General features: G+C 44.1%; 2 protein-coding genes across 7 annotated transcripts in view; both read right to left on the bottom strand.

Moving 5' to 3' along the window:
- zbtb45 (zinc finger and BTB domain containing 45) overlaps positions 1–8,821 on the bottom strand; it is a 73,581-nt gene extending 64,760 nt beyond the window's left edge. The window contains exon 1 of one of the 2 annotated variants that reach the window (XM_058380144.1): positions 8,521–8,821. The gene's annotated coding sequence lies outside the window, so the exon portion shown is untranslated. The remainder of the gene's footprint in view (positions 1–8,520) is intronic. The other variant, XM_058380145.1, reaches the window with a different exon arrangement.
- An 862-nt stretch (positions 8,822–9,683) lies between these two features.
- On the bottom strand, positions 9,684–24,012 carry LOC131346827 (transmembrane channel-like protein 7). Of its 5 annotated transcripts, none has more exons than XM_058380518.1 (15): positions 23,674–24,012; positions 18,916–19,225; positions 18,577–18,719; positions 16,991–17,241; positions 16,652–16,797; positions 16,240–16,387; positions 15,711–15,884; positions 15,443–15,597; positions 15,130–15,253; positions 14,895–14,992; positions 13,557–13,740; positions 13,314–13,444; positions 10,613–10,768; positions 10,393–10,471; positions 9,684–10,278 (listed from the first exon to the last, which is right to left on the bottom strand). In XM_058380518.1, the coding sequence occupies exons 1-15, from the start codon at positions 23,690–23,692 to the stop codon at positions 10,147–10,149; spliced, it is 2,250 nt and encodes a 749-aa protein (XP_058236501.1). In that variant the 5' UTR covers positions 23,693–24,012; the 3' UTR covers positions 9,684–10,146. The 5 variants fall into 5 exon arrangements, with proteins under 5 accessions (XP_058236501.1, XP_058236500.1, XP_058236503.1 ...); XM_058380517.1 differs by lacking the exon at positions 23,674–24,012 and adding an exon at positions 20,225–20,899; XM_058380520.1 differs by lacking the exons at positions 18,577–18,719; positions 18,916–19,225; positions 23,674–24,012 and adding an exon at positions 18,266–18,483.
- Positions 24,013–24,416: the final 404 nt, after the last annotated feature.

The following is a 24,416-nucleotide window of genomic DNA, read 5'->3' as shown; positions in this document are numbered from 1 at the left end:
GTCATTACAGAGAGTTATCTCACAGTGACTGGTCATTACAGAGTTATCTCACAGTGACTGGTCATTACAGAGAGTTATCTCACCCTGACTGGTCATTACAGAGGGTTATCTCACAGTGACTGGTCATTACAGAGAGTTATCTCACAGTGACTGGTCATTACAGAGAGTTATCTCACCCTGACTGGTCATTACAGAGAGTTATCTCACCCTGACTGGTCATTACAGAGAGTTATCTCACCCTGACTGGTCATTACAGAGAGTTATCTCACAGTGACTGGTCATTACAGAGAGTTATCTCACAGTGACTGGTCATTACAGAGAGTTATCTCACCCTGACTGGTCATTACAGAGAGTTATCTCACAGTGACTGGTTATTACAGAGAGTTATCTCACCCTGACTGGTCATTACAGAGAGTTATCTCACCCTGACTGGTCATTACAGAGAGTTATCTCACCCTGACTGGTCATTACAGAGAGTTATCTCACAGTGACTGGTCATTACAGAGAGTTATCTCACCCTGACTGGTCATTACAGAGAGTTATCTCACCCTGGCTGGTCATTACAGAGAGTTATCTCACCCTGACTGGTCATTACAGAGAGTTATCTCACCCTGACTGGTCATTACAGAGGGTTATCTCACCCTGACTGGTCATTACAGAGAGTTATCTCACAGTGACTGGTCATTACAGAGAGTTATCTCACCCTGACTGGTCATTACAGAGAGTTATCTCACCGTGACTGGTCATTACAGAGAGTTATCTCACCCTGACTGGTCATTACAGAGAGTTATCTCACCCTGACTGGTCATTACAGAGAGTTATCTCACCGTGACTGGTCATTACAGAGAGTTATCTCACCCTGACTGGTCATTACAGAGAGTTATCTCACCGTGACTAGTCATTACATAGAGTTATCTCACCCTGACTGGTCATTACAGAGGGTTATCTCACAGTGACTGGTCATTACAGAGAGTTATCTCACAGTGACTGGTCATTACAGAGGGTTATCTCACAGTGACTGGTCATTACAGAGAGTTATCTCACCGTGACTGGTCATTACAGAGAGTTATCTCACCCTGACTGGTCATTACAGAGAGTTATCTCACAGTGACTGGTCATTACACAGAGTTATCTCACCCTGACTGGTCATTACAGAGAGTTATCTCACAGTGACTGGTCATTACACAGAGTTATCTCACAGTGACTGGTCATTACAGAGAGTTATCTCACCGTGACTGGTCATTACAGAGAGTTATCTCACCCTGACTGGTCATTACAGAGAGTTATCTCACCCTGACTAGTCATTACACAGAGTTATCTCACAGTGACTGGTCATTACACAGAGTTATCTCACAGTGACTGGTCATTACAGAGAGTTATCTCACCCTGACTGGTCATTACAGAGAGTTATCTCACAGTGACTGGTCATTACACAGAGTTATCTCACCGTGACTGGTCATTACAGAGAGTTATCTCACAGTGACTGGTCATTACAGAGAGTTATCTCACAGTGACTGGTCATTACAGAGAGTTATCTCACCCTGACTGGTCATTACAGAGAGTTATCTCACAGTGACTGGTCATTACAGAGAGTTATCTCACCGTGACTGGTCAATACAGAGAGTTATCTCACCGTGACTGGTCAATACAGAGAGTTATCTCACAGTGACTGGTCATTACAGAGTTATCTCACAGTGACTGGTCATTACAGAGAGTTATCTCACCCTGACTGGTCATTACAGAGGGTTATCTCACAGTGACTGGTCATTACAGAGAGTTATCTCACAGTGACTGGTCATTACAGAGAGTTATCTCACCCTGACTGGTCATTACAGAGAGTTATCTCACCCTGACTGGTCATTACAGAGAGTTATCTCACAGTGACTGGTCATTACAGAGAGTTATCTCACAGTGACTGGTCATTACAGAGAGTTATCTCACCCTGACTGGTCATTACAGAGAGTTATCTCACAGTGACTGGTTATTACAGAGAGTTATCTCACCCTGACTGGTCATTACAGAGAGTTATCTCACAGTGACTGGTCATTACAGAGAGTTATCTCACCCTGACTGGTCATTACAGAGAGTTATCTCACCGTGACTGGTCATTACAGAGAGTTATCTCACCCTGACTGGTCATTACAGAGAGTTATCTCACCCTGACTGGTCATTACAGAGAGTTATCTCACCCTGACTGGTCATTACAGAGAGTTATCTCACCGTGACTAGTCATTACATAGAGTTATCTCACCCTGACTGGTCATTACAGAGGGTTATCTCACAGTGACTGGTCATTACAGAGAGTTATCTCACCGTGACTGGTCATTACATAGAGTTATCTCACCCTGACTGGTCATTACAGAGGGTTATCTCACCCTGACTGGTCATTACAGAGAGTTATCTCACAGTGACTGGTCATTACAGAGGGTTATCTCACCCTGACTGGTCATTACAGAGAGTTATCTCACACTGACTGGTCATTACAGAGAGTTATCTCACCCTGACTGGTCATTACAGAGAGTTATCTCACCGTGACTGGTCATTACAGAGAGTTATCTCACAGTGACTGGTCATTACAGAGAGTTATCTCACAGTGACTGGTCATTACAGAGAGTTATCTCACCCTGACTGGTCAATACAGAGAGTTATCTCACAGTGACTGGTCATTACAGAGTTATCTCACAGTGACTGGTCATTACAGAGAGTTATCTCACCCTGACTGGTCATTACAGAGAGTTATCTCACCGTGACTAGTCATTACATAGAGTTATCTCACCCTGACTGGTCATTACAGAGAGTTATCTCACCCTGACTGGTCATTACAGAGAGTTATCGCACAGTGACTGGTCATTACAGAGAGTTATCTCACAGTGACTGGTCATTACAGAGAGTTATCTCACCCTGACTGGTCATTACAGAGAGTTATCTCACAGTGACTGGTCATTACAGAGAGTTATCTCACCCTGACTGGTCATTACAGAGAGTTATCTCACAGTGACTGGTCATTACAGAGAGTTATCGCACAGTGACTGGTCATTACAGAGTTATCTCACAGTGACTGGTCATTACAGAGAGTTATCTCACCCTGACTGGTCATTACAGAGAGTTATCTCACCGTGACTAGTCATTACATAGAGTTATCTCACCCTGACTGGTCATTACAGAGAGTTATCTCACCCTGACTGGTCATTACAGAGAGTTATCGCACAGTGACTGGTCATTACAGAGAGTTATCTCACAGTGACTGGTCATTACAGAGAGTTATCTCACCCTGACTGGTCATTACAGAGAGTTATCTCACAGTGACTGGTCATTACAGAGAGTTATCTCACCCTGACTGGTCATTACAGAGAGTTATCTCACCCTGACTGGTCATTACAGAGAGTTATCTCACCGTGACTAGTCATTACATAGAGTTATCTCACCCTGACTGGTCATTACAGAGAGTTATCTCACCCTGACTGGTCATTACAGAGAGTTATCGCACAGTGACTGGTCATTACAGAGAGTTATCTCACAGTGACTGGTCATTACAGAGAGTTATCTCACCCTGACTGGTCATTACAGAGAGTTATCTCACAGTGACTGGTCATTACAGAGAGTTATCTCACCCTGACTGGTCATTACAGAGAGTTATCTCACAGTGACTGGTCATTACAGAGAGTTATCTCACCCTGACTGGTCATTACAGAGAGTTATCTCACCGTGACTGGTCATTACAGAGAGTTATCTCACCCTGACTGGTCATTACAGAGAGTTATCTCACCCTGACTGGTCATTACAGAGAGTTATCTCACCCTGACTGGTCATTACAGAGAGTTATCTCACCGTGACTGGTCATTACAGAGAGTTATCTCACCCTGACTGGTCATTACAGAGAGTTATCTCACCCTGACTGGTCATTACAGAGAGTTATCTCACCGTGACTAGTCATTACATAGAGTTATCTCACCCTGACTGGTCATTACAGAGGGTTATCTCACAGTGACTGGTCATTACAGAGGGTTATCTCACAGTGACTGGTCATTACATAGAGTTATCTCACCCTGACTGGTCATTACAGAGGGTTATCTCACAGTGACTGGTCATTACAGAGAGTTATCTCACCCTGACTGGTCATTACAGAGAGTTATCTCACCGTGACTGGTCATTACAGAGAGTTATCTCACCCTGACTGGTCATTACAGAGAGTTATCTCACCCTGACTGGTCATTACAGAGAGTTATCTCACCGTGACTAGTCATTACATAGAGTTATCTCACCCTGACTGGTCATTACAGAGGGTTATCTCACAGTGACTGGTCATTACAGAGAGTTATCTCACCGTGACTGGTCATTACATAGAGTTATCTCACCCTGACTGGTCATTACAGAGGGTTATCTCACCCTGACTGGTCATTACAGAGAGTTATCTCACAGTGACTGGTCATTACAGAGAGTTATCTCACCCTGACTGGTCATTACAGAGAGTTATCTCACCGTGACTAGTCATTACATAGAGTTATCTCACCCTGACTGGTCATTACAGAGAGTTATCTCACCCTGACTGGTCATTACAGAGAGTTATCTCACCGTGACTGGTCATTACATAGAGTTATCTCACCCTGACTGGTCATTACAGAGGGTTATCTCACCCTGACTGGTCATTACAGAGAGTTATCTCACAGTGACTGGTCATTACAGAGGGTTATCTCACCCTGACTGGTCATTACAGAGAGTTATCTCACAGTGACTGGTCATTACAGAGAGTTATCTCACACTGACTGGTCATTACAGAGAGTTATCTCACCCTGACTGGTCATTACAGAGAGTTATCTCACCCTGACTGGTCATTACAGAGAGTTATCTCACAGTGACTGGTCATTACAGAGAGTTATCTCACAGTGACTGGTCATTACAGAGAGTTATCTCACAGTGACTGGTCATTACAGAGAGTTATCTCACCCTGACTGGTCATTACAGAGAGTTATCTCACAGTGACTGGTCATTACAGAGAGTTATCTCACAGTGACTGGTCATTACAGAGAGTTATCTCACAGTGACTGGTCATTACAGAGAGTTATCTCACCCTGACTGGTCATTACAGAGAGTTATCTCACCCTGACTGGTCATTACAGAGAGTTATCTCACAGTGACTGGTCATTACAGAGTTATCTCACCCTGACTGGTCATTACAGAGAGTTATCTCACAGTGACTGGTCATTACAGAGAGTTATCTCACAGTGACTGGTCATTACAGAGAGTTATCTCACAGTGACTGGTCATTACAGAGAGTTATCTCACCCTGACTGGTCATTACAGAGAGTTATCTCACAGTGACTGGTCATTACAGAGAGTTATCTCACCCTGACTGGTCATTACAGAGAGTTATCTCACAGTGACTGGTCATTACAGAGAGTTATCTCACCCTGACTGGTCATTACAGAGAGTTATCTCACCCTGACTGGTCATTACAGAGAGTTATCTCACAGTGACTGGTCATTACAGAGTTATCTCACCCTGACTGCTCATTACATACCGGATTGGGGAATAAAGCGCACCGTCCAAACTCCTCTCCTGTAATAAAGCGCTAATTTTTATATCTCACTATTTTCAGTACACTATGAATGTGTACAAGTTGATTTTTGCATTTAAGTAAAATAAAGAGAATTGCAACTAAAAACAGTTTTTTTCCTTCTTAACATACTTCCTGTTCCTGTCACCTAAACAAAGGATAATGGAAAAAAACTTTGCCAAGCCATCAGAACCGAACCGAAACCCGTGGGTAAAAACCGCGGTACGTATTGAACCGTGGGGTAACTGTATTGTTGCAGCCCTGCTGTATACATTATATATATATATATATATATATTTAATACATTTGTAAAGATTTCAAACAAACTTCTTCCACCTTGATGGGATATTGTTTGTAGATTTTTGAGGAAAATAATGAATTTAATTTATTTTGGAATAAAGCTGTAACATAAGAACATGTGGAGAAGTGAAGCACTGTGAAGATCCACTGTAACAAACACTGACACAGATCACATCAACTCAAAGAAATACAGATGTGTGACCTATCACAATACAGATGTGTGACCTATCACGATACAGATGTGTGATCTATCACGATACAGATGTGTGACCTATCACGATACATGTGTAACCTATCACAATACAGATGTGTGACCTATCACGATACATGTGTAACCTATCACAATACAGATGTGTGACCTATCACGATACATGTGTAACCTATCACAATACAGATGTGTGACCTATCACGACACATGAGTGTGATCTATCACAATACAGATGTGACCTATCACGATACAGATGCGTGACCTATCACGATACACGTATGTGACCTATCACCTTACAGATGTGTGACCTATCACGATACATGTGTGTGACCTATCACAATACAGATGTGTGACCTCACAATACACATGTGACCTATCACGATACAGATGTGTGACCTATCACGATACACGTGTGACTTATCACGATACAGATGTGTGACCTATCACGATACAGATGTGTGATCTATCACGATACAGATGTGACCTATCACAATACACGTATGTGACCTATCACATTACAGATGCGTGACCTATCACGATACACGTATGTGACCTATCACGATACAGATGTGTGACCTATCACGATACACGTGTGTGACCTATCACGATACACGTGTGACCTATCACGATACAGATGTGACCTATCACGATACACGTGTGACCTATCACGATACAGATGTGACCTATCACGATACAGATGTGTGATTTATCACGATACAGATGTGTGATCTATCATGATACAGATGTGTGACCTATAACTATACATGTGTGTGACCTATCACGATACACGTGTGACCTATCACGATACAGATGTGACCTATCACGATACAGATGTGTGACCTATCACGATACACGTGTGTGACCTATCACGATACAGATGTGTGACCTATCACGATACAGATGTGTGACCTATCACGATACACGTGTGACCTATCACGATACAGATGTGACCTATCACGATACAGATGTGACCTATCACGATACACGTGTGACCTATCACGATACAGATGTGACCTATCACGATACACGTGTGACCTATCACGATACAGATGTGTGATCTATCACGATACAGATGTGACCTATCATGATACAGATGTGTGACCTATAACGATACAGATATGTGACCTATCACGATACAGATGCGTGACCTATCACGATACAGATGCGTGACCTATCACGATACAGATGCGTGACCTATCACATTACAGATGCGTGGCCAATCACGATACAGATGTGTGACCTATCACCTTACAGATGCGTGACCTATCACCTTACAGATGTGTGACCTATCACGATACAGATGTGACCTATCACGATACAGATGTGACCTATCACGATACACGTGTGACCTATCACAATACACGTGTGACCTATCACGATACAGATGTGTGATCTATCACGATACAGATGTGTGATCTATCACGATACAGATGTGTGACCTATCACGATACACGTGTGACCTATCACCTTACAGATGCGTGACCTATCACCTGACAGATGTGTGACCTATCACGATACAGATGTGTGATCTATCACGATACAGATGTGTGATCTATCACGATACAGATGTGTGACCTATCACAATACACGTATGTGACCTATCACATTACAGATGCGTGACCTATCACGATACACGTATGTGACCTATCACCTTACAGATGCGTGACCTATCACGATACAGATGTGACCTATCAGGATACACGTGTGACCTATCACGATACAGATGTGACCTATCACGATACACATGTGTGACCTATCACGATACAGATGTGTGATCTATCACAATACAGATGTGTGATCTATCACGATACACGTGTGTGACCTATCACGATACAGATGTGTGACCTATCACGATACAGATGTGTGACCTATCACGATACACGTGACCTATCACAATACAGATGTGTGACCTATCACGATACACGTGTGACCTATCACGATACAGATGTGACCTATCACGATACAGATGTGACCTATCACGATACACGTGTGACCTATCACGATACAGATGTGACCTATCACGATACAGATGTGACCTATCACGATACAGATGTGTGACCTATCACGATACACGTGTGACCTATCACGATACAGATGTGTGACCTATCACGATACAGATGTGTAACCTATCACGATACAGATGTGACCTATCACGATACACGTGTGTGACCTATCACGATACAGATGTGTGACCTATCACGATACAGATGTGTGATCTATCACGATACAGATGTGTGACCTATCACAATACAGATGTGTGATCTATCACGATACAGATGTGTGACCTATCACACTATCCATTTCACTTATGGGAACTCTACACAATAAAAAAAACTATTCTGATCTTTGTTACTTGTTCACACACACACACACAGACACACACACAGACACACACACACAGACACACACACACACACACACACACAGACACACACACAGGTCTGATAAAGGTTCCTACCTCTCACACAGAGGAACCTGGAGGTGTTCAGTGATGTTCCTGTTCTGTGTTAATGTTCCCGCAACGGCCTGTCAGCTTCAACACACACACACACACACCTAACACACACTCAACACACACCTAACACACACTGACACCGCGATGAATCTCATTACTCACGAGCATGACACAGTGTGCGGGTTTATTAATGCGGGTTGTGCGCGAGACCCCGCACTTCAGCGCGCTTTATTCTCCTTATTACTGTCTTTATTTAGCGCTGACACAGCTGCAGCGGAAACTACGGCGGCCGGAGAGGGCAAAAAACACGCACAGCCTGGGGAGAAGAAAAACACCGAGAGGCAAAATAAAAGTCCTCAATCTTCAGCGCGATTGCGCGAGTGTGTGTTTTTCTTGTATGATTCTGTTAGCTACTCCACACACACACACACACAATATATATATATATATACGACTTTTATAGGAATTTAATATAGATTTATATTTTTAAACGTGTAAATGTACTTACAGTGTGTGTGTGTGTGTGTGTGTGTGTTGTATCAGATCTATATGAAGAGAGCTAATAATTTTCAGTGTTTTCGGTGTTCAGTTTGCTGAAGCTCCTGAAACACACTTCTTGTGCTGGTGTTACTTCCAGAGGCAGTTTGGAGCTCTCTAGTGAGGGATACAACAGAAGCTTTTTTTTTGCTTTTATAGGCTATATATATTTGCTCTTCAGCAGTCTGCAGCTCTGCTCTGGGATTCTGTGGGTCTACTGCCTGATGTGGAGCTGCTGTTGCTCCAAGATGCTTACATTTCACATTAATAGCCATTACAGTGGACAGAGCAGACATTAAATCTGAGGGTCATGTGGAAGAACTGAACAGAATCAGGATCTCAATAATCTCAAATAATCAGAATAAGGCGGTGGTGGCTCAAGTGTTTAAGGCCTGGGTCGTTGACTAGAAGATCGGGGGTTCGAGCCCCAGCACCGCCAAGCTGCCACTGTTGGGCCCTTGAGCAAAGCCCCCAGCCCACCCTGCTCCAGGGGCGCAGGGGCAACAACGTGTCACACACTCACGTCACATTCCCATAACGATGTCACACACGTAATGATGTGTTGCACACTCACGTAACGATGTCACACACTCATGTAACTCTCCACACGTTAAAGAAAACACTCTGAATGAATTTAAAGAATATTTATTATTTGAAAGAACACAAACTCACACACTGTTTAATTCCCAAGACGAGTTACACACATAAAATTAAATAGAGAAAAACAGACCCAGGATATAAAAGTGTAAACATCTCTCACACACACACACACACACACACACACACATTAAAGTGGAGGAAGTTTAGGCCTGTTACTGATAAAAACACACAACAATGACAATGCAGAATGTAACAGTTTAACCAAAATACTGACCGATTCATTAATGTTAATTAGAGCAGGAACAGTTAACGATGGTCCAATCAGGAAATGAGCTTAAGAGTGATTATGACCTCATTGTGACCTGAACCATTCAGAGTCCAGTGAGAACTCATTGTGACCTGAACCTCTCAGACCACCAGACAGGTTGTTGTGGACTGTTGCCATGGGAAAAGAGCACTCATTATGTGCTAAGGTCATGAGGAAAGAGTGTGTTAGGCATGCGTCTCAGTGGGCGGGGCAATCATGTACACACTGGAGCTGCTGGGTTTCTGGTTCCTACGGCAACGAGGATTAGACTGAGCCTGACACAATTTCTGCATCAGAAACCGCTTATCTCTTCCCTCCTATAGAGAGAGAGACAGGAAAGAGAGAGAGAGAGAGAGAGAGAGAGAGAGAGAAATTGAAGTCATGACATCATGATAATAAAGGATTGCTATTGACACGTGTGTGTGTCTCACCATGGCCAGTTGATCTCTCAGTTGATTGATGACACGTTTATGAGCTCCAGCTAATGCAATCACATAGAACATTGCCAGACTGCAACACACACACACACACACACACACACACACACACACACACACAGAATTAATGCATTAGTTTGCTATAAGCACTTCTGAGTGTATGTTTATATACATGCACACGTTAATTGAAGTGTGTGAGTGTGTGTGTGGTCACCAGGTGATGACAAAGAAGGACACAGCACAGGCCTCTGAAGCGAGTGCAGTGAAGACAGACTGCAGTCCAGAGGGGAGTGTGGACACCGAGTGAGGGACGACCTCCCAGGAGGTGGTGAAGGTCATGAACGCTCCACACGCCCCTGAGCTGCGGATCCTGAGTCACAACAAACACTCAGTCATTAACGTCATTCTGCTGAGCTGTGTTCCAGGAGACACCACACACTATACACCACACACTGCATACTGCACACTATACACCACACACTATACACCACACACTATACACCACACACTATACACCACACACTATACACCACACACTGCATACTGCACACTATACACCACACACTATACACCACACACTATACACCACACACTGCATACTGCACACTATACACCACACACTATACACCACACACTATACACCACACACTATACACCACACACTGCATACTGCACACTATACACCACACACTATACACCACACACTGCATACTGCACACTATACACCACACACTATACACCACACACTATACACCACACACTATACACCACACACTGCATACTGCACACTATACACCACACACTATACACCACACACTATACACCACACACTGCATACTGCACACTATACACCACACACTATACACCACACACTATACACCACACACTATACACCACACACTATACACCACACACTGCATACTGCACACTATACACCACACACTATACACCACACACTATACACCACACACTGCATACTGCACACTATACACCACACACTGCATACTGCACACTATACACCACACACTATACACCACACACTATACACCACACACTATACACCACACACTGCATACTGCACACTATACACCACACACTATACACCACACACTATACACCACACACTGCATACTGCACACTATACACCACACACTATACACCACACACTATACACCACACACTGCATACTGCACACTATACACCACACACTGCATACTGCACACTATACACCACACACTATACACCACACACTGCATACTGCACACTATACACCACACACTATACACCACACACTGCATACTGCACACTATACACCACACACTATACACCACACACTATACACCACACACTGCATACTGCACACTATACACCACACACTGCATACTGCACACTATACACCACACACTGCATACTGCACACTATACACCACACACTATACACCACACACTATACACCACACACTGCATACTGCACACTATACACCACACACTATATACCACACACTATACACCACACACTATACACCACACACTGCATACTGCACACTATACACCACACACTATACACCACACACTATACACCACACACTATACACCACACACTGCATACTGCACACTATACACCACACACTATACACCACACACTATACACCACACACTGCATACTGCACACTATACACCACACACTATACACCACACACTATACACCACACACTATACACCACACACTGCATACTGCACACTATACACCACACACTATACACCACACACTATACACCACACACTATACACCACACACTATACACCACACACTGCATACTGCACACTATACACCACACACTATACACCACACACTGCATACTGCACACTATACACCACACACTGCATACTGCACACTATACACCACACACTATACACCACACACTGCATACTGCACACTATACACCACACACTATACACCACACACTATACACCACACACTGCATACTGCACACTATACACCACACACTATACACCACACACTATACACCACACACTATACACCACACACTGCATACTGCACACTATACACCACACACTGCATACTGCACACTATACACCACACACTATACACCACACACTATACACCACACACTGCATACTGCACACTATACACCACACACTGCATACTGCACACTATACACCACACACTATACACCACACACTATACACCACACACTATACACCACACACTGCATACTGCACACTATACACCACACACTATACACCACACACTATACACCACACACTATACACCACACACTATACACCACACACTATACACCACACACTATACACCACACACTATACACCACACACTGCATACTGCACACTATACACCACACACTATATACCACACACTATACACCACACACTATACACCACACACTGCATACTGCACACTATACACCACACACTATACACCACACACTATACACCACACACTATACACCACACACTGCATACTGCACACTATACACCACACACTATACACCACACACTGCATACTGCACACTATACACCACACACTATACACCACACACTATACACCACACACTATACACCACACACTGCATACTGCACACTATACACCACACACTGCATACTGCACACTATACACCACACACTGCATACTGCACACTATACACCACACACTATACACCACACACTATACACCACACACTGCATACTGCACACTATACACCACACACTATACACCACACACTATACACCACACACTGCATACCACACACTATACACCACACACTATACACCACACACTATACACCACACACTATACACCACACACTGCATACTGCACACTATTCACTATACAGTGGTGATTCCTGTGTGTGTGTGTGTGTGTGTGTGGCTCACAGTGCGATGCTGACTGTAACAGGAAGTGTAGCAAGTGCTAATCCAATCAGCAGCACCGCCAGGAAGAAGAAGTTGGAGCTGCTGGCCCGGAACGGACGAGACGCTGGACGACAGTTATTCACCAGAGTCACCTGCACCATGACACACCATAAACACACTCAAACACACACACACCCTGTGTTATCTGAATTCTTCAAATCTGAATAAAGGTGTGGCCAGTCACTCTTTCACCAAGTTTCTGACCTTCTTGATGTAGAAGACCAGGAAGTACTTGATGGTGTTGATGGCGGGCATCAGGGGGCAGTAGAAGGTACCGATCCAGCAGATGGTCTGACCATAGACAATCTCCAGAACGTTCTGGGGGATGGAGAACTCTTGCTGACCCCACCACTTTACCAAAGCCCAGTCACAGTGATTCACTAAGATCCTTTACAACACACACACACAAACACACGTGTCAGTGCAGCATATCACCACATAAGTGATTAAAATAATAAAAGACTGATATGATTTTTCATCAAGAACAGTGACAGATTCACTCTGACATGGAAGACTGATCCATTCCTGTGCTTCAGTACGGTTGTGTAACTCATTCATCCTGGATCATCTCACTACTGAGACCATCCACCATGATCATTACTGTTTACAGAGTCATTATGAACAGGTAATACACACAAGGGTCAAAACAAAGTGACCCAGTGATCCACTAACAGGATGGATTTATTAATAGAGACTTTATTACTGATTCATTCGTGAAATCCATCAGTGTTTCTGAGTCACTGTGACTCAGACACCGGTCAGCCATAACACTCTGACCACTGTGAAGTGAAGTGAATAAGACTGATGATCTCCTCATCATGGCACCTGTTAGTGGGTGGGATATAACATTTTGTCCTCAAAGTTGATGTTAGAAGCAGGAAAAATGTAGTAAGTGTAAGTGTAAGGATTTGAGCGAGTTTGATGAAGGGCCAAATTGTGATGGCTAGACCACTGGATCAGAGCATCTCCAAAACTGCAGCTCTTGTGGGGTGTTCCCGGTCTGCAGTGGTCAGTATCTATATAAAGTGGTCCAAGGAAGGAACAGTGGTGAACCGGAGACAGGGTCATGGACGGTCAAGGCTCATTGATGGACATGGGGAGTGAAGGCTGACCCGTGTGATCCGATCCAACAGACGAGCTACTGTTGATCAAACTGCTGAAGAAGTTAATGCTGGTTCTGATAGAAAGGGGTCAGAATACACAGTGCAGGACGGGTCAGGGCTGTTTTGGCAGTAAAAGGGGGACCAACATAATATTAGGCAGGTGGTCATAATGTTATGGCGGATCGGTGTAATTCTTCACACTGGGGAGAAACAGATTCACTATGGAGCTTTAAACCAGACTAATTCATTCAAATATTAAACAAAGTGTGATTCACTGTGACTGCTCATGCAATCGATTCAGTGATTCAGCGATTTGACACTGATTCAGTCAGATTACACACAGGAGTCAGTTCAGTAAGGAATCTTTAACATTATAACTGATTCTTTATACAGTAAAGGAAATTCTTCACCAAAGTCTGGTCATGTTCTGTCCACTCACTTTCTGGGAAACTCAACGAAGACAGTGACTGCCCCAATGATGAGGAAATCAAAGATCATCAGCTTGTACATTTCCTGGCCTACATGGGTCTCCCAGCACTGACACACACACACACACACACACACACACACACACACACAGTGTGCAATGAATGTTAATATCAATAACAGAGCTGTCAGAATACTGCAGTAAAGAAAAGTTTAAAAAAATAGTGTGTGTGTGTGTGTGTGCTTACAGGGTAAAGTGTATGGTTGTAACCACAAGGACACAGTCTGTCCTCTGTCTTTGGGCAGGAGGTGATCTGAGACCACAGAGAGAACAGCAGGACTCCAATACTGGCCAAACGCATAAACACACACCTGCAGAGCAAAAACAACTGAACATGGACTCCCACTGACAGTGTGTGTGTGTGTGTGTGTGTGTGTGTGTGCGCGCATGTGTGGAAAAGCTAACAGAATCATACGAGAAAAACACACTTGCACACACTCGCGTGCACAAACTCGCACACACACACATTCTCACTCATGCACACACACTCACACCCTGACCTGAGGAGTGTGAAGCGGATCTCGAAGGCAGGAGAGTAATCCTCGAAGCTGATGATGATGCTGAAGATGATGGGAGTGATGAAGTTGGCCAGTGTGATGACAATGGAGGGCAGATACTCAAATATCAACTCCACTATGAAGTTATACTGCTTATTCTGTACACACACACACACACACACACACACACACACACACATATGAGGCGGTCTCCTTGAGAAAGAATACATATGTGTGATGGCTAATGTATGATGCTTCCACACACACACACCTGAGCCTGTGCCTGCTGGGAGAAGATGGTGGCACTGTAGATGCAGTAGAAGCAGCAGACGAGCACGGCGATCACAAACAGGTTCAGAGCGACCCGGATGGCGTAAATACGACACTTCTCTAACTGGGAACGCTCAGCCATCTTCTGTCTGATCCGCTCCTCCTCCAGATCCGTCTACACACACATACATACACACACACACACACACACACACACAGAGCAGTAGGAAACACGTTCCACAGACACTGGGATAACTTCCTGGTTTAAACATTTCCAGCAGCTCTTCTAACCTTAACCTTCCATGATCTCTAGGGTAAAGCCCAAACTAACCATCGTGTCTGACCAGTATTAGTATGATCATAAGTGCTCAGCAGCTCTGACCGATGAGGTCACTGTCTGTGTCACAGGGTTAGGGTTAGGGTTGGGGTTGGGGGGGGGGGGGTGCAAGGGATGTTAAACTCTGAGTTTCTGTTGATTCTGTTCAGCTTCCTGTTAGAATAGAACAGTTTGTGTGTGTGTCTGTGTGTACCTTGAGTTCATACAGCAGGCTGCTGTGTTTTAAACGTGCCGCATTCTCATTAGTTATACAGAAATCCCAGCCAGCGAAGATCTTATTACAAAAACTCTGGAAACGATCTTCATCCTGAATCAGCTTCCTCTTAAAGCCTGCAGCTGACCTGTGTTATCACATACACACACACAAAATTGGTTGGAGGTTTGGAGTGTGTCCTATGGAAAGTAAAGACTAATCACAGGTTTGGTCATGTTTGCATGTGGAGGTCATCTAGCAGTCATCTGAATGAAATGGTGACCTCTGTTTGCTCCATCATGTTGTTTTTTGAAACCAGCTGAACTTTGTCTCTGCATGAAGTCACACATCACAGAAGGACAGCTTCTAATCTATTCTATTAACACACACAAACACACACACAGTGGCGTACCTCTTAACGATCCAGATGAGGCTGAGTAGCAGGTAGGTGATGGTGCAGAGCACGTAAGCTAATGGCAGGTTATAGCTGAAGTGTGAATAGTTGACTGACTCCACATTATAGTAACCATAGAACAGGTAGGTGTGTTCCAGAAAGCCCTGTACACACACACACACACACACATACACACACACACACACACACACACACAGGTGTGTAGTCATGTCTCCTTGCTGAACACAGAGTGTGTTTTCAGTTTGTGTTCCTCTAACCGTGCCAGACAGTGGAAGATAACGTGTGTTGTTTAAGTGTTCTTTCATGTGTGTGTTTGTGTGTGTGTGTGTGTCTCACAGTGCCGGACAGCAGGTCGATGATGTGCTGGTGGAACATGACCAGTCCCCTGTGAGAGGAGGGGGAGTAAACACTGCACTCATTCCTTTCTGTGCCCCTGGTTGTCATAGTGGAGTTGATGGACGAGGTGTGACTGGACGCAATGATGGGCAACATGACGAAAGTGAACATCAGCAGGAACATCACGAAGTTCAGCAGGACCAAGAAGCGCAGGAATGAGAAGTACGACAAAATCCCTGTTCCAAACATACCTACAGAGAGAGAGAGAGAGAAAGAAAGTGAGAGAGACAGAGCTATAAGGTGTATATCACTCCTCCACAGCTGCAGTGTGTGTGTGTGTGTGTGTGTGTGTGTGTGTGTGTGTATTCAGACCCTCTATAAGGTGTATATCACTCCTCCACAGCTGCAGTGTGTGTGTGTGTGTGTGTGTGTGTGTGTGTGTGTATTCAGACCCTCTATAAGGTGTATATCACTCCTCCACAGCTGCAGTGTGTGTGTGTGTGTGTGTGTGTGTGTGTGTGTATTCAGACCCTCTATAAGGTGTATATCACTCCTCCACAGCTGCAGTGTGTGTGTGTGTGTGTGTGTGTGTGTGTGTATTCAGACCCTCTATAAGGTGTATATCACTCCTCCACAGCTGCAGTGTGTGTGTGTGTGTGTGTGTGTGTGTGTGTGTGTGTATTCAGACCCTCTATAAGGTGTATATCACTCCTCCACAGCTGCAGTGTGTGTGTGTGTGTGTGTGTGTGTGTGTATTCAGACCCTCTATAAGGTGTATATCACTCCTCCACAGCTGCAGTGTGTGTGTGTGTGTGTGTGTGTGTGTGTATTCAGACCCTCTATAAGGTGTATATCACTCCTCCACAGCTGCAGTGTGTGTGTGTGTGTGTGTGTGTGTATTCAGACCCTCTATAAGGTGTATATCACTCCTCCACAGCTGCAGTGTGTGTGTGTGTGTGTGTGTGTATTCAGACCCTCTATAAGGTGTATATCACTCCTCCACAGCTGCAGTGTGTGTGTGTGTGTGTGTGTGTGTGTGTATTCAGACCCTCTATAAGGTGTATATCACTCCTCCACAGCTGCAGTGTGTGTGTGTGTGTGTGTGTGTGTGTGTGTGTGTGTGTGTATTCAGACCCTCTATAAGGTGTATATCACTCCTCCACAGCTGCAGTGTGTGTGTGTGTGTGTGTGTGTATTCAGACCCTCTATAAGGTGTATATCACTTCACAGCTGCAGTGTGTGTGTGTGTGTGTGTGTGTGTGTGTGTATTCAGACCCTCTATAAGGTGTATATCACTTCTCCACAGCTGCAGTGTGTGTGTGTGTGTGTGTGTGTGTGTGTGTGTGTGTGTATTCAGACCCTCTATAAGGTGTATATCACTTCTCCACAGCTGCAGTGTGTGTGTGTGTGTGTGTGTGTGTGTGTGTGTGTATTCAGACCCTCTATAAGGTGTATATCACTTCACAGCTGCAGTGTGTGTGTGTGTGTGTGTGTGTATTCAGACCCTCTATAAGGTGTATATCACTTCTCCACAGCTGCAGTGTGTGTGTGTGTGTGTGTGTGTGTGTGTGTGTGTGTATTCAGACCCTCTATAAGGTGTATATCACTTCTCCACAGTTGCAGTGTGTTCATTAACACCATGCTGTCCTCCTTCATCCTCTTCAGATAGTGACGAGTGCTGATTCTCCACTGAGAACACACACCCAGCTGTCTGTCCTGCTGCATAACTCTGCACACACACACACACACACACACACACACACACACACACACACAGAAATTTTGAAAAATAAGACCTATCATATAACATATACTGGATATATACACTGTATTATACAACATACACATACAGGGTTGATGCAGCTTCCTACACACACACATACACACGTCTCACACACACACACACACACACACACACATCACACCTGTGTTTGCGTTTCTCCTCCATGCTCCATGGCAGTTCTCGAGCAGGTCTATGTTCAGTGGCTCCACGAATTGTCCTGTCCCCCCTCCCGAATGCCCACTTTCTGTCCTGAAGCCCGCCCCCTCGTACGCTCCTGCCCTCTCCACTTGCCCCACCTTCTGAGGAGCTTCCTGTTGAGCTGTACCGCCCCCGTGCTGAACTCCGCCTCTTACTGCTGCCTGACCACTTCCTCCTGTACAGCAACGACTGGTAACTGGGCAGCTGGTCCAGCAGGGGGTTACTGACCGCTGCCTGCCTGCTGGAGTAAAGTACTGAGTCATACACACACACACACACACACACACACACACGATGACTGTTCAGTCATTCATTACTCATCATTTCACCTCTCAGTGTCCTGTTCTCAGTCATTTTTACAAAATTTGTAAGGCACGGATCTTTAGAACATGACAGAGATAGGATTATAGATAAAACACACACACACACACACTCAAAATGGTATACATAATACACACACACACACACATTCAAAATGGTATACATAATACACACACACACACATTCAAAATGGTATACATAATACACACACACACACACACATTCAAAATGGTATACATAATACACATACACACACACACATTCAAAATGGTATACATAATACACATACACACACACACACACACACACACACTCAAAATGGTATACATAATACACACACACACACACACATTCAAAATGGTATACATAATACACACACACACACATTCAAAATGGTATACATAATACACACACACACACACATTCAAAATGGTATACATAATACACACACACATTCAAAATGGTATACATAATACACACACACACACATTCAAAATGGTATACATAATACACACACACACACATTCAAAATGGTATACATAATACACACACACACACACATTCAAAATGGTATACATAATACACACACACACACACACATTCAAAATGGTATACATAATACACACACACACACACACACATTCAAAATGGTATACATAATATACACACACACACACACATTCAAAATGGTATACATAATACACACACACACACACACATTCAAAATGGTATACATAATACACACACACACACACACATTCAAAATGGTATACATAATACACACACACACACACACATTCAAAATGGTATACATAATACACACACACACACACACATTCAAAATGGTATACATAATACACACACACACACATTCAAAATGGTATACATAATACACACACACACACATTCAAAATGGTATACATAATACACACACAAATCTAGCCATGGGGTCACAGTCCAGTGACTTCTGTGCCGGTCCCTATCCCAGATAAATAGAGAGGGTTGTGTCAGGAAGGGCATCCGGTGTAAAACATTGCCAAATTTAACCATGCGAATCATCAGTACTCTGAATTTCATACCGGATTGGTCGAGGCCCGGGTTAACAACGACCGCCATCGGCGCCATTGACCTACAGGGCGCTGGTGGAAATTGGGCTACTGTTGGTGGAAGAAGTAGAGGAGGGAGGAGAGTGTGCAGACAGAGAGAGAAGAGGAAAGGTAAGAGTGTAGGACTGAGAATAGGAACTCTGAATGTTGGTACTATGACAGGGAAAGGTAGAGAGCTGGCTGATATGATGGACAGAAGGAAGGTGGATATACTGTGTGTACAGGAGACCAGGGGGAAGGGGAGCAAGGCTCGTAGTATAGGAGCAGGATTCAAGCTGTTTTATTATGGGGTGGATAGTAAGAGAAATGGGGTAGGTGTGGTCCTGAAGGAGGAGTTTGTGAGGAATGTTCTGGAGGTGATGAGAGTGTCAGACAGGGTGATGAGTCTGAAGTTAGAGGATGAAGGGGTGATGTTGAATGTTGTTAGTGGTTATGCCCCACAGGTAGGTTGTGAGTTAGAGGAGAAAGAGAGATTCTGGAGTGAATTAGATGAAGTGATAGAGAGTATTCCCACGGGGGAGAGAGTGGTGATAGGAGCAGATTTTAATGGACATGTTGGTGAGGGGTGATGACAGGTGATGAGGAGGTGATGGGCAAGTTTGGAATTAAGGAAAGGAACCTTGAAGGACAGATGGTAGTGGACTTTGCTAAGAGGATGGACATGGCTGTGGTTAACACTTATTTTCAGAAGAGGGAGGAGCATAGAGTGACTTACAAGAGTGGAGGTAGGAGCACACAGGTAGACTACATCCTATGTAGAAGAGGCAATCTGAAAGAGATTAGTGACTGTAAAGTGGTAGTGGGAGAGAGTGTAGCCAGACAGCATAGGATGGTGGTGTGTAGGATGACTTTGATGGTCTGTAAGCAGAGGTCAAAGATAGAGATGGAGAAGAAAACCAAGTGGTGGAAGCTGAAAAAGGAGGAATGTTGTGAGGAATTTAGACAGAAGTTGAGGCAGGCTCTGGGTGGTCAGGTAGTGCTGCCAGATGACTGGGAAACTACAGCAGAAGTGATCAGGGAGACAGGAAGAAAGGTGCTGGGTGTGTCATCTGGAAGGAGGAAAGAAGATAAGGAGACTTGGTGGTGGAATGAGGAAGTTCAGGATAGTATTCAGAGGAAGAGGTTAGACAAGAAGAAGTGGGACATGGACAGGACTGAAGAGAATAGACAGGAATACAAGGAGTTACAGCACAGAGTGAAGAGGGAGGGGTCTAAGGCCAAGCAGAAGGTGGAGGATGAGTTGTACACTAGGTTAGACACTAGAGATGGAGAGAAGGACTTGTACAGGTTAGCTAGGCAGAGGGATGGAGATGGGAAGGATGTGCAGCAAGTTAGAGTTATTAAGGATAGAGATGGAAAGATGCTCACAAGTGAGGAGAGTGTACAGAGGAGATGGAAGGAGAACTTTGAAGACCTGAATGAGGAAAATGAGAGGGAAGAAAGAGTAGAAGGGATGAACTCTGTGGAACAGGAAGTAGATAAGATTAGAAAGGATGAAGTCAGGAAGGCTTTGAAGAGGATGAAAAGTGGAAAGGCAGTTGGTCCTGACGACATCCCGGTGGAGGTCTGGGAGTGTCTAGGAGAGGCGGCAGTGGAATTTTTAACTAGTCTGTTTAACAGGGTTTTAGAGAGTGAGAAGATGCCTGAGGAATGGAGAAGAAGTGTATTAGTGCCGATCTTTAAGAATAAGGGTGATGTGCAGAGTTGCAGCAACTATAAGGGGATAAAGTTGATGAGCCATACAATGAAGCTCTGGGAAAGAGTAGTGGAAGCTAGGTTAAGGAAGGTAGTGGAAATTTGTGAGCAGCAGTATGGCTTCATGCCCAGAAAGAGCACAACAGATGCAATTTTTGCTCTGAGAATGTTGATGGAGAAGTATAGGGATGGTCAGAGAGAGCTGCACTGTGTGTTTGTAGACTTGGAGAAAGCGTATGACCGGGTGCCAAGAGAAGAGCTGTGGTACTGTATGAGGAAGTCAGGAGTAGCAGAGAAGTATGTCAGAGTGGTGCAGGACATGTATGAGAGGAGCAGGACAGTGGTGAGGTGTGCTGTAGGTCAGACAGAGGAGTTCAGAGTGGAGGTGGGACTGTATCAGGGATCGGCTCTGAGCCCCTTCCTGTTTGCTATGCTGATGGACCAGTTGTCAGAGGAGGTCAGACAGGAGTCTCCTTGGACAATGATGTTTGCAGATGACATTGTGATCTGTAGTGAGAGCAGGGAGCAGGTGGAGGAAAACCTGGAGAGGTGGAGGTTTGTGCTGGAGAGAAGAGGAATGAAAGTCAGTGGTAGTAAGACTGAGTACATGTGTGTGAATAACAGACAAAGTTAGGGAGGACAGATTAAGATGGTTTGGACATGTCCAGAGGAGGGAGAGTGAGTATATTGGTAGGAGAATGTTGGACATGGAGCTGCCAGACAGGAGGAAAAGAGGAAGGACAAAGAGGAGGTATATGGGTGTAATAAATGAGGAGATGAAGCTAGTGGGTGTAAGTGTTGAGGATGCAGAAGATAGGGATAGGTGGAGAGAGATGATTCACTGTGGAGACACCTGAAGGGAAAAGACCAATGAAGAAGATACATAATACACACACACATTCAAAATGGTATACATAATACACATACACACACTCAAAATGGTGTACATAATACACACACACACATTCAAAATGGTATACATAATACACATACACACACACACACTCAAAATGGTGTACATAATACACATACACACACACACACACACTACATGAACTCAGGAGAACTGAACTCAGAGTACACTACACTGTAGTACCTGAGTACAGACACCAGCAGCTTTATAACACACAGCTGGAGGTGTGTGTGTGTGTGTGTGTGTGTGTGTGTGTGTGTGTGTGTGTGTGTGTTTTTGGAGCAGTGTTTCAATATAATTCTATCTTGATAATATGAGTGTGATGAATGAAGTGTTCACAGCCTTCTCGATGTTCACTTTATTTATTAATGAGCAGTTGGCATGGCAACGGTGAGGTCATTGTCATCATCATCAACAACAACAACAACGACAACAACAACAACAACAACAGCAGCAGCAGCAGCAGAGTACACAGGCGTTTCATGTCACAAAGTAGATGGTCAGAAACAGATGACTATAATTATATATATATATTTAAAAATGGAGGCTTTATTTTACAGTGTGAGTGTTAGCCTGCTCCCTGAGAGCTAAGACAAGTTCTGACAGGAAGTTCAGGAAGTTAGCTTAGTTGTGCTAACTGACCTCTGTGTTGATAAACTGTACTCACCCGCATCCACGGTGTCCATTCTTTATCCTGCCTTCACTGAGTGACCACACACACACACACACACACACACACACACACACACACACTATTCACACTGTCCACTTTATTTCATGAATCTATACACAGCAGTGTGTTTTCGCGATGTCATTACACAGCGCGAAGAGGAACTCCACATTCCCATTCACATTCCTGAAGTAAATCCACGTGCCCGCGCTTCCCCGCGCGCCCCCGTGCCATGGCGCGTGCTCGTCACAATGCCCACACGGGAACGCGCATGACGCCTTAAAGGAGACGTACACCATTGAAAAGCAAGAAAATAGTGAAAATGTAGTTTGAATAAAATGATTCATTAGTCATACATCAACTTTATTTCTTTTTAATAAACATGAGAAAAAAGAGCATAAATAATTATGTGGAATGTGCAGTATGTTAAAAAGTACACACATTATTTAGCTCTGTTCAGACGGGATTAGTTTTCCATGAGGAGGCGTGTAATGCGATTATTCCCAGATTAACTGTGACTTTAGTCAGAGTCAAGATTATTTTTATAGAAAACATATCTGTAAAGATTACAGGATGTTTTTTCTACTATAAACTGAGCAGAAGAAAGAAGTGATATTTATTATTTATAAGTGACAGCTGAGTAATCTAGCCATGGGGGTCACATTCCAGTGACTTCTGTGCCTGTCCCAAGCCGGGATAAACAATGAGGGTTGTGTCAGGAAGGGCATTCGGCGCCAAAA

The sequence above is a fragment of the Hemibagrus wyckioides genome, linkage group LG26, assembly GCF_019097595.1.
Source record: "Hemibagrus wyckioides isolate EC202008001 linkage group LG26, SWU_Hwy_1.0, whole genome shotgun sequence".
NCBI classification, from domain to species: domain Eukaryota; kingdom Metazoa; phylum Chordata; class Actinopteri; order Siluriformes; family Bagridae; genus Hemibagrus; species Hemibagrus wyckioides.
The sequence above is the reverse complement of the archived record's forward strand: the minus strand, read 5'-3'. Positions and strand labels throughout refer to the sequence as shown.

Excerpts from the sequence above, each read along its gene's own strand:
- LOC131346827 (XM_058380517.1), bottom strand. The coding sequence starts at position 20,417 with ATGGCGCCGATGGCGGTCGTTGTTAACCCGGGCCTCGACCAATCCGGT. Across the intron at positions 16,388-16,651 it reads CTCATCTGGATCGTTAAGAG|GTCAGCTGCAGGCTTTAAGA; the intron begins GTACGCCACTGT and ends GTGATAACACAG. Across the intron at positions 15,598-15,710 it reads CCCAGCAGGCACAGGCTCAG|AATAAGCAGTATAACTTCAT; the intron begins GTGTGTGTGTGT and ends GTGTGTGTACAG.